This window comes from Aspergillus pseudonomiae (assembly GCF_009193645.1).
Source record: "Aspergillus pseudonomiae strain CBS 119388 unplaced genomic scaffold BDV37scaffold_27, whole genome shotgun sequence".
Taxonomy (NCBI): domain Eukaryota; kingdom Fungi; phylum Ascomycota; class Eurotiomycetes; order Eurotiales; family Aspergillaceae; genus Aspergillus; species Aspergillus pseudonomiae.
In genome coordinates, this window is record NW_022476019.1 from 200,433 (window position 1) to 214,353 (window position 13,921).

The window sequence follows — 13,921 nt, forward strand, 5'->3', positions numbered from 1 at the left end:
AAACAGCGATGAGCATTACTGTGCTGTCGGTCTGGCAAGTCATTCATTAATCGGCTCTTTTCGGCTTGTCTCAAGATCGACCCAGTATATCCTTGCCGATTACGGACAAGCGGTGCTGCACGGTCCATTTAGTCCATCAAGTCCAGTGCACTTGTCAATGTCGTGACGTGTAACCAGACATTAGCCGCGAACAAGTCAGGGATCGAGAGAGTTTAGGGCTTCTATCTCCTGTCGAATGGGGCGGTGCAGAGACAAACATCGTAAACCGCACAAAAGAGCCAAACAACGGACCTGATCAACTTTCAACCTTTTCAGAGTATTTCGGCTCCTTCCAAGTTCAACTTTTATCAGCTATTTAATGTGTGGATCAGCCACTCGGGGATATCGGTCGGTTCCGCATACTATTGATGGTCCCACTGGGTTCGCACCAAACAAAATGGTTGTACTAGTGGTTATTTTTCGTTCCATGAAAGAGTGTTCTGAAGCCATTGGCCAAGTTCCAACCTCACACTACATTCTGGGGCTGGTCTTCTATAGAGGGTGTTGTGAGTTTATGCATGATCCACAAACCGTCAATTCCATTACCCAGATTTAATCAAAACTTGAAAATGATATTTGTTCTCTCACTCATGGTCACAAAGTTCGACTAATTGCTACCTCTCCACGTCCTTACTATGCTAGAACGCGTGAAATTCTACGTATTCCGTCAGCAACGTCGCACCCTGGAAAGGAAAGACTTCTACCTTCTGATGCCTTCAAGGTGTCTGGGTCGAGGCAAAACACTAAGCGGAATCTCCCCGGACTTGGCGCTCGATATTCCGCGCCGGTAGACATTATGACACCAGCCTTGCTGAAGCGGTCTGTGAGCAGTCGTTGCGCGGCCCAGCCATCCCCACCAGTTTCATGGAGAGGAAGAAAAGCGCCCAAGTCTAGCCATAGAAAGAAGCCTGCGTTCCTAGGGACTATCAGAGATTGGCTTATAGGCAACAGATAGCTCAAGCTTTGTGGCATCGTACCCTTTCTGAGAATAACTAATTCCTTCCTGGGAAAGGAGGTCCTCCACTAGTAATCTGCTTTGGAGCAGACAGTGATGCGACCTTTTCAAAAACTTCGCAACAAACTCTTGGTCTTCGGGGGATTTGACGGCTAGATCCATGGAGAACTGGGATGGCGAGGAAAAGCGACTGAAATCATGAGTTACCGCGAAACGTTTTAAGGACAGTGAGTGACTAACCAAGTAGCACGCGTTGCTCTCGTGAACTCTTCATTCTGGGATATGATGCATCCCATTCTCATTCCGCTAGCTCCAAAGTCCTGCAAGAGAACGTTTACAGATGCCTTCTCCAGAAGTATGGTCAAACTCGTCACGTACGTTTGACATGCCGTATAAAACATGAACCTGGCTCGGGTCAATGATCCCGGTAGGGTCTATTGCTCGGATCGAAGTAAAAGTCTCTGACTCGCGGTCATGGCGCTCATAAACAGACAGTGCGTATATCTCGTCGCTAATGAGATGGATTCCCTTCGAGGCGCAGAGACGCAGCAACCCAATAAGTGTCTGACGAGAATAGCACCGCCCTACTCACGTGTAACATAGTTAACGGTTATACACGAAAAGGCATCGTTGCGAGTAGGACTGACCTAGGGGATTATGCGGGTTACATATCATGAGAGCCTTGATATTGGTCCCCCGTGCTTTCGCAGCTTCGAACCCAGATTCAAAGCCGGCCACGCAGGATGGAGAGAACTGGTCTGTATCACCAACCGACACATATTCCAGGTGTATGCTGGAAAAGATTAGCCAGAAACCATCATCTGCTCTTGATCTGCTCACTTCGTTCTCATGGCAAGATCCCTAGCGAAAGCCCCATATACTGGCCTTCCAAGCATGATACCATCATTTTGATCCGGGTCGCAAAGAATCAGCGTGGATGCCTCGTTAAGGTAGGTCACTCCTGCCGCAAAGGTGATTTCCTCGGGAACGATATTGTTAGCAGGATGGAAATGAGCATTTAGATGCGCAGCCATCGCACGTCTTAGACACAATGTGCCGGTATACCCCTCCCCGTAAGCGCAACATCGTTTATCAAAGTCGTTCTTAACATCTAGATATCAGTATTGCCGGCGATACTGATTCAAAAAGGTGGCTTACATGTTCATTTATGAAACTCGTAAGGTCATCATGCATTAACGACTACTGCGCGTCAGCGCCACACCTTGTATAGGCTTCCGGGAAAGAGTCGTGGATCCTTGTGGCCACTGGTCTTACATTTTCAGCATTCGCAAAGCTGACAATACCTTTCGGATTCGTGGCGGCATTATAGTTGTTTTGCTCCCCGTGAGCAAAACCTATTGTTGCCCATTGCGCTCCCCGTCTCGACAACATTGTTTTAGCTTCATACCTCGAAACCGAACATTCACCAGCGCCGGATGAGGCCAATCAATCATTATAAGAACGTTACTAGGTATATTGTGAAGGATGCACCAAGGTGAGGTGTTATACACGACACGCGCAGGGTTGATTGCGTGCTTATGGCATATCTCAGCCAATGAACACCAGCATTTATGTTGTGACTATCTCCCAACAAGGCCAAGCTCGTCGATCAACCAAGATTCCTGGAGTCCTGGGAATCAATCTAATGCCTAACGTCCACACATGATTTAGGCTTCCATAGTGTTGGGGCTGTCTGCCTAATTCCTTCGTGAAATCCGTTACTTCTGAGCGATGTCACACAGACGGGAGACATGGAGAGCGAATGATGAGGATGTACTCAAGGAATTTCATTTAAATGTGATAATCAACTTGAATACTTGATACCAGAACTTTCTCCCAATGTGTACGATAACATTTGCCTATGGCCCAGTCCAATAAACTGATTAGTACTCCGTAGTACGATCTCACAGGCAGGCCCCTGCAACGCCTGTACTCCGTCTCCACAACTCTTCTGCTTCTTCTGCTTCTTCTGCCTAATATTCCTGCATGAACTATTGAAAACATGCTGGGAAAGCATGTGACATACTTTGCTTGGCAAGAATGCATGCGTCCGTTGGATCGAACGTCAGTCCGACTCGGAATTCCAAGCGACACGATAGTCGTTGAAGTTGTGGTCGTATTCTCCGACCATCGCCTTCTCCTGGCTTGTAGAATTACTACTTCCCTCGTCGCACGTAAATGGTCGCAACGTGAAACCCGTCGTTGCGGTCCGAAACGGAACCCTGGTTGGTGGTCACAATACTCGATACCATCAGGAATTCCTCCTTGGAGTCCTATACGCTCCCTCCCCCCCCAGTCCAGGATTTATGATACAAACACGCACTGCCGCTGAATGAGCCGTGGAAAGTCGCGAAGCAGGCATCTGCCTACGGATTCCGGTGCGACTCCGCGCCGCTCTCTCTCCCAGGCTACTCACACGATGGGCTTCACCACGAAGAAGACGAAGACTGCTTGACACTAAATATTATCCGCCCCTCTGGGGCGACCCCATCTTCTCGCTTCCCTGTCCTGGTGTATATCTATGGCGGCGGGCTACAGGAAGGGGGTAGCTCGGACCAACGCTACTTACAATATGTCCTTTCTCGTCCAGGAATCCATTGCAATGGGCACTCCAACGATCGGGGTTAGTTTTAGCTATCAGGTCTCTAGGGTTGGACTTGTGTCCGGTCGCGCGTTCAATGATCCGAGCCTCGCAAATTTCGTCCTATACGACCAACAGACGGCGCTGTATTGGATCCAAGAGAATATTGCCGCCTTCGGCGGAGACCCTACTCGCGTCACGATTCAAGCAGAGTCCAGTGGGGCTTTTGTCCGTCAGATACCATCCTCTAGCGTACGATGGACTTTTTTGCGCTGCTATCACGGTGCTCCCCTCAGTTCGGCTGCGCTCGTTCCGTTGGACGAACAGGAGCGCATGTATCAAGATGTTCTTATCGCTACTGGGTGTACTGCCCCAATAGAGCCCATTGAGGGCCTGCGACAGGCACCAGTGGAATCACTTAAGGCTGCATTCCAGTAGAGATCCTTTTTTCCTGTTATGGATGGGAAATTTATCACCGACTTTCCCTCCAACGTGCTCAAGCAGGGAAAGTTTGTGAAAGTACGATTGCTAATCGGGTCCAACCTAAACGAAGGGACTGGATATATCGCTTCCGGCATGTTCGGTGCTGTCAACACGGGGGCTGAGCTCAGAGCTGTGATCACCGGGTTTGGGACCGGGAAATACCTTACCAATGACACCATTGACAGAATAGTAGATGGGTATCTTCAGCTACCTATCTGGCAATTCAGAGCTAACCTGGGGACAGTTCTCATCTTCCCTAGTTGGAAGTATGACTCACTGTACGGCTATAGCACATTCTAGACTGGGGACTACCTCGTTAACGCCCCCAAGCGCTATAGTACTCAAATGTGGGCTCAATCAGAGACGCCCGTTTATAGGTATCTCTTTGCGGCTGTTCCTAATGGAGTGTCCCCTCGGGCCCTCGGTGCTACTCACTTCCAGGAGGCCGCCTTCGTGCTCAACAACTCCGAAGGAGTCGGGTTTACGGTTCCTCCTCTCCGTTCATCCGATAGCCAGATGGAGAACCAACCGCAGGATGGCCCGTATGTGGTTAAGCATTGTAGACACGCTATCGAGGAATAATCACCATTGTAGGTTACTTTGCTGCTTCTCCCAATCAGGTTACTCACTGTATGTAATGCCATATCTGAAGATACAATGGCCGATGTATCAGAAAGACTCGGCCGCAAATTTGGTGTTCCGTATTGAGGGTCCAACGGTGGAGCCTGATACCTGGCGGTCGGGGGTTCATCCTAAGTGTCATTGATGCCTTTGACGAGTACAAGTTCTGATTCACGAGCCGCGGTAGAGGGCGACCATCATCGACGCAGCTCTGTTATCGTATAACAGTTAGCGAGGGACGGTTATTCGGTAGATACTTTGCATGTATGTGGCCCAGCTTCCATTTACTCTTGTTATATATTGTAGCTGTAGGATTCCCACAGCACAAAGCTGCTAACGCTTGATATGAAGTATCATCGACATTCTGCTGATCGTTACGAACAACATGTCAAAGATAAACTTTAACCAGGAATGCAGCTTGATATGTCCTCGCAAAACTCTAAAGCAATCCGCTGAGGGAAAAAAAAAAGAAAGAAAGAAAGAAAGAAAGAAATATTCTGGAGAGGGTCTCCTCCGGTTATGTATAATCTATATTGATATCTACTCGGTTCCCAAAGGTAGGTACTCTTGTGAGCGAGGCCTTGTATAAGAAACTGACATGCACAACGTCAATGTATTACGAGTCTGTGGATTATAATTGCTTATATTGTGAGTGCCGAGAGCATAGTTGCCATTCACGTGTGGATAACCTGGATAGAGGAATACTTGTATCAATATTCAAGGTAGAGTATGTCTTCACCGAATATCTCATGGTCAATTAGAGGTAATTTTACACTAAACTAGGTGATGTTATCAAATATATATATAGTGATACAGGTTACATAGGGAGCACGAGCCTTGTGATCCAAGGGATGGCTGATGAGTGATGTACTGTCCAGGCATACGATATTATACCTGAAATAGTCAAATATATAGCTACGAAGATCTCTCTGTTGTGAAATTGTTCAAGGATCTGCCCAAGGTAGGGATCCCGATTGCAAAATTCCATCCAGACAGACTGTGGAGTGTTGATCGGGCCGTTCCCGAACTAATCCGTATATGGCCTAGTGTAAGACATGCAGCTGTTACGTGGCAATAGTGAGCGCTAGGGCAGCGACCTTACACTCCATACGGCCTACGGTAGACGGCGGATCCCCCCCTAGCTGCATGTGTGACTAAAGATATGCACCGTCGGGGAAACGCGGTCGAAGAAGGTAGGGCAGTCTTGATTGGTAGATTCCCAAACGGTGGAGCTGTTGGTCACGCATGGCGTTTGCAGCGTCGGCTTTTTCTCCCTGTGCAGAAAAAGAAAAAAAAAAAAAAAAAAAAAAAAAAAAAAAAAAGGTAAGCAAAGAGAATCAAGACAGCGGACGCCCTTGTACGACAATGCTTCACTCACTATGAGTGGTACAACATAATCCAGATTACGGCGGCACTGGCGAGAAAGGGATGTGGTCGGCTCTTGACGAAAGTGCCACAGTCTGGTGCTCCCAAAATACAAGTTCTTCTTCTCCTGTGTTTGTTCTTCATTGGAGATTCATGATTCTTGCGGACTGTTCCCGGTAGTGGGTAGCCTCTGATCTCAGCGGCTTAGGGCTTGGTGATGTCCGTCGGCCCGTCCACGATGCAGAGGGTGGCTCGAAGTGCCTTGCGGTATTGCCAGGCTTTTCGTACAATCCGTAATCCTTACATACCAGGAAAACGAGAATATTCCGACAGATATTTGGCTGCTAGTTGCCCGTTTCGTCAGCGAGGTTTTAGGTTGTATCAGATGACCAAGTCCGAAGAACACCGGCTTGACCATCCGTGTCAATTGCGGCCGCATGAACAGGAGCCACATTAGGTTCATACCAGAATCTTGAAGGTTTTTCTGACAGATGAAGAATGTGCACAAACCATAAAAAATATGTCACAATGCCCGCTAATGCACTATTGTGGTTTAGTCTGTTGGATTGCGACCATTGGTAGCACAGACGTGGGTTGGGACTCTTGACAGGAACGGATTGGTCCTGATTTACATGACAAAAAACCAAGAAAAAGCCGAATCAAGAATCATGGAGACACTAATACACGATGTGGCGTAAAGCCACAGTAGATAAGCGAAACAAGACCTAGGCCCTTGTTGAAGACATGCGCATTCTTCATATATCTTGCAGGGCACTGGCTCCACTAAGCACTGAATTGAACCAACCACAGTGTTGCGAGAGATGATTATTGCAGAGGCGATGTAACCCCCCCTGGTCATGGTTGCCACTACCTGTTCAGCTGAATGAAGGGAGAGATCGGCAGCTAGGTCTGATCTCAAGGGAATCCCATAAATATGGAATAAGCCCGGATCGTGGCACTCGACCTCGCTGTAGCGGTTTGTAGTCGTCATGTCGCTGGTAGTCAGCCTTCTTTTGGGCCTCGCTGGCCTCTACATCATCCGATGGAGTCTGGGAAAGCGGAAGCTAAGCAGGCTCCCACCAGGCCCTCCTTCAAAGCCCATTATCGGCAACCTGCTGGACTTACCGTCACCGGGCACGCCAGACTGGTTGCACTGGCTCAAGCATAAGGCGCTTTATGGTAACAGGATGATTGAAGTCGGAAATTACAGGATTCAAAGTACTAATCGTAGAACCTTTGAATAGGGCCAATTAGCTCGGTAACGATTTTCGGACAAACACTCGTCATCATGAACGACCGTCAGGTAGTGATGGATCTGATGGAGAAGCGCTCGGGATTGCACTCCTCCAGGCCTCACCTGCCCATCGCAGAAATGTGCGGTAGCCAAAAGCATTTGAAACCCAAAGCGAAATATGGCTAACTGGCTGAGTATCTAGAACGGATTGGGAGGACACACTGGGGTTGGTGCCGTACAACAGTCGGCTCCGCGCCTATCGGAAAGCCCTGCACCAAGAGATGGGCACTGTCACTCTGATTTCGAAATATCACAATATCATCGATATGGAAACACATCGTCTAGTGTTCCGTATACTTGCCAACCCGGATGACCTCATTCAGCACATCAGGAAGTGAGTTGTTCGAAATTCAGACTTGAATCAACTCACTAAAGCATCGCCTGCGTTTAGAGAGGCTGGTTCGATTATCTTGAGAGTCGGATACGGTTATATCACTGAGCCACATGCGCGTGACCCTCTGGTTGACTTGGTCGATAAGGCGATGGAGGACTTTTCGCAACTTGTCCTTCCTGGGGCTTGGCTGGTCAACTTCATTCCCATGTGTATGAGGCCTGCACTATTTGTCAGAATGGGTACTGACCAGGTGCAGTAAAATACCTACCCGGCTGGTTTCCCGGTAGCGGCTGGCAAGAGACGGCCAAGGCATACAAGAAAAGGGTGACCGCAATGAAGGACGTGCCCTACGAGTTTGTTCGACAACAGCTTAAACAGCAGAAGTATGTCCCGTCGTACGTATCGCGTCTTCTGGAGCATGGCCGTGTAGAGCCAGGCTCGGAGGAGGAAATCGTGGCGAAGTGGTCTGCGCAGTCGCTCTACGGTGGAGGAGCTGACACAGTACATTCCCCGGCAAAGCGATTCATGGGTGTCCGCAGCTAACCCTTGCCCTAGACTGTCTCATCATTAGCATGTTTTTTCCAGGCTATGGTGCTGAACCCGGATGTGCAGAAGAGGGCCCAGGAGGAAATTGACCGTGTGGTCGGAACAAGCCGTCTACCGGACATGCCTGACCGTGAGGGTCTGCCATATATCGATGCTGTGGTGAAGGAGGTCCTCCGATGGCATCCGGTGACCCCACTGGGGGTCTCTCATGCGTCAAGCGAGGACGATACATACAAAGGATACCTCATTCCTAAGGGCGCGATCCTGGTCCCAAATATCTGGTGCGCTAGCCCTCTTTGCATATCCAGTGCTATCCGCTGACATACCTCACACATACAGGGCCATGGCTCATGATCCAGACCTCTACCACGACCCAATGGAGTTCAAGCCAGAGCGTTTCCTGAGCGTCAATGGAAAAACACCAGAATATGACCCGCATTTACTGTCATTCGGATTCGGGCGCCGGATTTGCCCCGGACAGCACCTAGCTGATGCCAATCTTTACCTTGCCATCGCGCGGTCCTTGGCCGTCTTCAACATTACCAATGCGGTTCGAGACGGAAAAGAAGTCCCCGTCACTCCTGAGTTTTCGACAGGGGTTATCAGTCACCCGGCTCCATTTGAGTTGAGCATTCGCGTCCGTAGCCCCGAACACGAGAGTCTTATTCGGGCAGTTGAGAAGAGCTACCCATGGGAAAAGAGCCACGCGGAGGAACTTGCCTTGCCGAAAATCTGATTTGCCAGTCAACTATCGCCAAGATGTTTAGGAGTGTGGGGGAGGAGCCGAGTGCCCTTTGAAGGGATTGTTTGATTGAAATAGCCAAATTCCTCCCAAGTATGCGGCCTAACCAAGGGCAGTAAGACTGGTATCATTCACGAGGGAATTTCGATTGGACTTTTACTCACATACCCACTTTTAGGAGAGATGCCTCAATAGGAGAGATAATTCAATGATGTCATGCTCTCTTGTATAAGTTCCCCATCGTATCATCACGGCGTCTTACTGGCTGCAAGCGGACAAACGTGAGGAGAAAGCCGTCTTGGCTTGTCTGGAACGTGCCGAAGTCTGTCGGCAACCCTGGGATGTAGAGATCGGGGAAACTTGCAACATGACAATCCCATGCGGATATAGGCTTGGCGTACATTGGCTTTCAAAGGATTGAACATAAAGAATGGGTTAAAGAGGGAATAAACCCCGCTGGAAAGAATTGCCTCTCGAAGGGGCTGAGTGGGGCTGCCTAGGATTTAAGGTTGACCCCAGACGCCTATCAATGCGGAGAAAAAGGTCAACCTGGGGTATCGACTGCGCCTTGGACTTGGTTGGAAAGTCAGTTAGGGCCTGGGCGCCACCAGGAGAGTAACTTACTCCGCGTGGCTAAACGATCTTCCCCCGGTTCTGTCGGTTATCCATTCCATCGGTTATTGAACCTTCAGTGCCACAATCTGGAGAGCCATTCTTGGCTGTCTGGGGTCTTTGACATTGCTGGATCGGAGGAACATCATTGGCCTTCGATATGTACCCCACGGGGAAAGGTAAAATGGACCTGGGTGAGTGGGGAAGAATAGAGCGCAACTAGTTTGGGGCTAGATGTCTATCAACCAAAGAATTAAAAGGCTTCATGCATCCCCGGACTCCATCTGGCGTTTTTGACATGGAAGCGCTATCTCTGAGTCTCTCCATTACTGACCTCAATCGATCAGCTGCTCTTTTCTTTTAGTGAAACCGTTCATATTTGGAAATTTTCAGATCAAATCCCAACAAACTGCGCATCATGGCACCGAACTGGGACGGTGGCGAGGACAATTCGTACGAGAAAGAAAAGACAGAGCAAGTGGAGCACGTTGACACGATAGATACCGAAAAGGGACGTCTCCAGGATGTCTCTGAGCTGAGTGGCATTGAAGACACGGCGGCCTCCAAGGCCGCGTGGTTGATCTCCGTAACTGTCTCAATCGGTGGCCTTCTCTTCGGTATGTCTGTCGCAGAGAATCAGAAAGGCGGAACTAACAATCTCCCTCCCAGGGTACGACACAGGCTATATTTCATCGGTACTGGTGACGATTGGAACGTCCCTCGGTCATACTTTGAGCTCTAGCGAGGAAGAACTCGTCACCTCACTGACGAGCGGTGGTGCTTTGGTCGGCGCAGTGGGAGCTGGTCTGTCGGCCGATCGCTTTGGTCGCCGCTGGCCCATCTGGGGGGCCTGTATCCTTTTCGTGCTGGGAACCGTACTTCAGACATGTTCTTATTCTGTGCCTCAGTTTGCGGTCGGTCGGTTCGTCGTGGGCCTCGGTGTCGGCAGTGCTGCCATGGTGGTCCCTCTGTACAGTACGTCCACTCTCGTTATTCACCTCCGCTGGCTGGCATACTAATCAATCTATAGTCGGTGAAATAGCCCCTGCCAAATATCGGGGCCGCATGGTGGCATTCAACAACATGAGCGTTACCTTTGGTCAGTTACTAGCGAGCGCGATCGGAGCCGGCTTTGCACAGGTGAAGGGAGAAGCGTGGCGAGCAACTGTCGGGATCGGAGCTGCACCGCCCCTCGCGCTTGCTGCGCTCCTCTTCCTCTGTCCCGAGTCGCCTCGTCAGCTGGTCTCACGTGGTGACAATGCAAGCGCAGATGCTGTCCTCAAGCGCATCTACCCACGGTCTACTACCGACCAGCGCGAAGCTAAGATCCGATCGATTGAATTGTCGCTTCAGGAGGCAACCCACGCGATGTCTGAAGACACAATCTGGGCGACGATTAAACGTGTTTTCACGACCCCGTCAACCGGTCGCGCCGTCCTAACTGCATGCGTGGTCATGGCCATCAGTCAATTAGGAGGGTTCAACACGCTTATGTATTACGCGGCCAAGCTCTTCTCGATCGTCGGGTTCAACAACCCCACGGCCGTCGGTATCACTGTCTCAGGGACTAACTTTGTCTTCTCGGTTGTCAACCTCTTGGTTGTGGATCGATTTGGACGACGAATGATTTTGACCACTACCGTGCTCGGCATGGCCATATGTATGCTCATTACCGCGGTCGCGTTCCACTATATTCCAGTGAACCTGCAAACCTTGGAGGTGGAGACCGATAATGTTGGCTGGCCGGGAATTGTAGTCCTTGTGACCATCATTTGCTACGTTGCCTGCTATTCGTCTGGTGTTGCGACCATTGCATGGATTGGAACCGAATTGATTCCACTTGAAGTCCGAGCTGTAGGGACAATGATGGTATGTTCTCCCTTTCCTATTCCCCAATGATCCCCTTTCCCCTTTTCACTTTGTCCCAATATGTATTCAAGTTCGATATGACTAACAGTCGCGGAACAGAACACCGTTACTTGCTGGAGTACCAATATTATCATTTCCTCTACCTTCCTGTCCATGATGAAGGGCATCACGCCGAGCGGTGCATTTGGGTTCTACACTGGCATCTGCTTCACTGGCTGGGTATTCGTCTTGTTCTTCTTCCCGGAATGCAAGGGCATGCCTCTAGAGGCCATCCGCGAAGTCTTCAGCGATGGCTTTGGTGTGGGTTACTCCAAGAAATGGCAGAAGGAGCATCGTGATGAGGCCAAGGCTGCTACAGTCACCTCATTTGGGCACTAGAGCACTGACCCAGATGTATAGCTTCAGCAAAGAGAACTATGTATGTGATTGCAATATATGAATAATTTTGTATTCAAGAGCTATGGAATCCAAGCTTCTATAACAACACGCTACGAACACGGTAGGTCGGAACACAGGCCAGCATCATCAGACACGAGTAATACATGTCTGCATCACTTTCCTCTCGACTCTATCGTAACCTCCCAATGCTGCGTCCGCCTGATTATGGCAAGTTGGCTATCGTCGCTTTCTACACTCCCACTTTCTATATCATGATTGCCCATGCATTCCCTTTTCCCTCCATCGGCCCCATGTGACTGAGGATTCAAATCCCTGCCCGCTGAAATGGTTGTCACGGTATGTGGTTGATATTTCCGACCGGGTCGGCGACTATTTCGAGGCCACTGCTCGAAGCTGCTCCCTGCTCCCTGAGAGGGTCGTTCTAAGGACCTCAGCACATAACTTCCCTCTAAACCAGTGTTGTCTGTGCCGTCAAGGTCAGCAGTCATATGCGTGGTTGCGCCTAGATGAGTATCAAACGCCTGCAGGAACCTGCGAAGACATGGAAAGGTAGCAGCCATGAGGGAAAAGTGCATCGTGATTTCGGTGAGCACTACCGTATTAGTCAATGCGAAAGTCCGGTCATTACGAATGTCTTCTGTCGTCATTTCGTGGAGGAGTAATAATCGGAAGATTGTTGGGATTGCGACACTTATTGGAGGCATGGTATTAGACTGTGTTAGTATGACCTCGGATATGAACCTTTTCACGAAGATAAGGGAAATAGGTTTTGAACCACCCATAGAAGTTGCACTGAAAAGGCCAACAGGACTGTAAGCTTTGCCTTTAATCGTGCCTGAAGATTCCAAAGCATCATAATGATGAGGCCGGGGATTAGCAGCTCGATCAACATATTTCCCGTCTCAACAACAGTCCATCGGACGAACTTGATGACCATGAGACAGGTTAGAAAGATTATACTGTGTAATATATATGGACTGACTGGGTATGGACTATACCATGCTATCGCATTGATGGGACGCCCCAATGTTCCATGGCTGCGGCAGCTTACACTGCGTTGCTGCCACAATGACAGAAACAACTCCCCAGAGAACACCTATTCCGCCGAGCGCATGGCTTGCGCGAAGCTCCATCTTGACTACTGTAAGGCGCGCTATAAGTAATGCCAATGATACTTTGGACGAACAGATCGCGATTGGGTAAAGCAACCAGGCAATGTATATACTCTACTCGAATAAGACACAGTCAGTAACTGGGTTATCATATCCTATAAAGCACAATGAAATTCAACAACATACCTTCAACCCGGTATCAACGTCGTCGGGCGCGAGTAAGTCTTCCTGTTTGCCGATGCCGTTGTGCACAGCGTGCAGTGTTACGGATGTCTGAACTACGCCCGCAATCTTTGGTTGTATCAGTTAGTTTTTATATTAGAAACGGATGAGATGAGATAAGCCTGTTTATATACCGTTCCAAAAACAGCGACTGCGTCGTCAACACCAAGCGGAGGAATAAGACGCAATCGCAAGTATATTCTCATTATAATCATCAATATCGACCAGACCAATCCAACTACTGCCGCAATAACAATGATTGCGACATGATTATCCGGCGTAAACTCCATGGAGGAATGGTCTTCATATGTGCGGAAAGCCATTCTAGTTGGAACGAAAGGAACCAAACTGCATTCAAATACTTGAAAAGGCCCTTTGGCTATTAAGAGAACCCCAAGGGAGGTACTTCCAAGGCTTCGGCATGCGGACAAGGGATCCTGGACTCTCGCAACGGTGTATAAATGCACCCGACAGCAGAGGGTTCCTTGGCACACACCCGCTTCTCTGTTCGCTCAGATTATTCTGTTTCACAAACGGTCGGACATTATCCTTTGGTTTGGAAAAACGGCTTACGAGATTGAACGGGGCGGGGCTAGAACAAGTCTGATCAAGATATTAATGGCTCTAGTGCAATGCGGGAGGCGCAGAATTACATGGCCCCAGTGAAAGGGTATGTTGGAAGGTTACTAGGTAGTATACATCACATATGTGTGCAACTTCATGGCTTTATACCTGCATTGCCTTGTC

General features: G+C 49.3%; 5 protein-coding genes across 5 annotated transcripts; 3 read left to right on the forward strand and 2 right to left on the reverse strand.

The window, feature by feature from the left end:
• Positions 1-677: 677 nt before the first annotated feature.
• BDV37DRAFT_282410 (acc synthase) lies at positions 678-2,386 on the reverse strand (the record flags this gene model as incomplete). The annotated part of the gene is made up of 9 exons (XM_032087045.1): positions 678-694; positions 744-955; positions 1,017-1,184; positions 1,235-1,314; positions 1,373-1,578; positions 1,642-1,787; positions 1,835-2,097; positions 2,153-2,194; positions 2,270-2,386. The coding sequence occupies 9 exons, from the start codon at positions 2,384-2,386 to the stop codon at positions 678-680; spliced, it is 1,251 nt and encodes a 416-aa protein (XP_031942197.1).
• Positions 2,387-2,826: 440 nt separating this feature from the next.
• On the forward strand, positions 2,827-4,849 carry BDV37DRAFT_293554 (Alpha/Beta hydrolase protein; the record flags this gene model as incomplete). The annotated part of the gene is made up of 8 exons (XM_032089442.1): positions 2,827-3,058; positions 3,103-3,264; positions 3,332-3,568; positions 3,636-3,983; positions 4,014-4,301; positions 4,359-4,600; positions 4,635-4,803; positions 4,844-4,849. Exons 1-8 carry the CDS (start codon positions 3,035-3,037, stop codon positions 4,847-4,849), a joined length of 1,476 nt encoding a protein of 491 aa, XP_031942198.1. The 5' UTR covers positions 2,827-3,034.
• Positions 4,850-7,033: 2,184 nt separating this feature from the next.
• On the forward strand, positions 7,034-9,677 carry BDV37DRAFT_293558 (cytochrome P450; the record flags this gene model as incomplete). The annotated part of the gene is made up of 7 exons (XM_032089443.1): positions 7,034-7,223; positions 7,289-7,418; positions 7,481-7,672; positions 7,730-7,881; positions 7,929-8,173; positions 8,228-8,499; positions 8,558-9,677. The coding sequence occupies 7 exons, from the start codon at positions 7,034-7,036 to the stop codon at positions 8,952-8,954; spliced, it is 1,578 nt and encodes a 525-aa protein (XP_031942199.1). The 3' UTR covers positions 8,955-9,677.
• Positions 9,678-9,990: 313 nt separating this feature from the next.
• BDV37DRAFT_293560 (general substrate transporter) lies at positions 9,991-11,901 on the forward strand (the record flags this gene model as incomplete). The annotated part of the gene is made up of 4 exons (XM_032089444.1): positions 9,991-10,189; positions 10,242-10,547; positions 10,603-11,441; positions 11,541-11,901. 4 exons carry the CDS (start codon positions 9,991-9,993, stop codon positions 11,817-11,819), a joined length of 1,623 nt encoding a protein of 540 aa, XP_031942200.1. The 3' UTR covers positions 11,820-11,901.
• Positions 11,512-13,464, reverse strand: BDV37DRAFT_293562 (uncharacterized protein; the record flags this gene model as incomplete). Its single annotated transcript, XM_032089445.1, has 4 exons — positions 11,512-12,553; positions 12,619-12,936; positions 13,139-13,243; positions 13,339-13,464. 4 exons carry the CDS (start codon positions 13,462-13,464, stop codon positions 11,993-11,995), a joined length of 1,110 nt encoding a protein of 369 aa, XP_031942201.1. The 3' UTR covers positions 11,512-11,992.
• Positions 13,465-13,921: the final 457 nt, after the last annotated feature.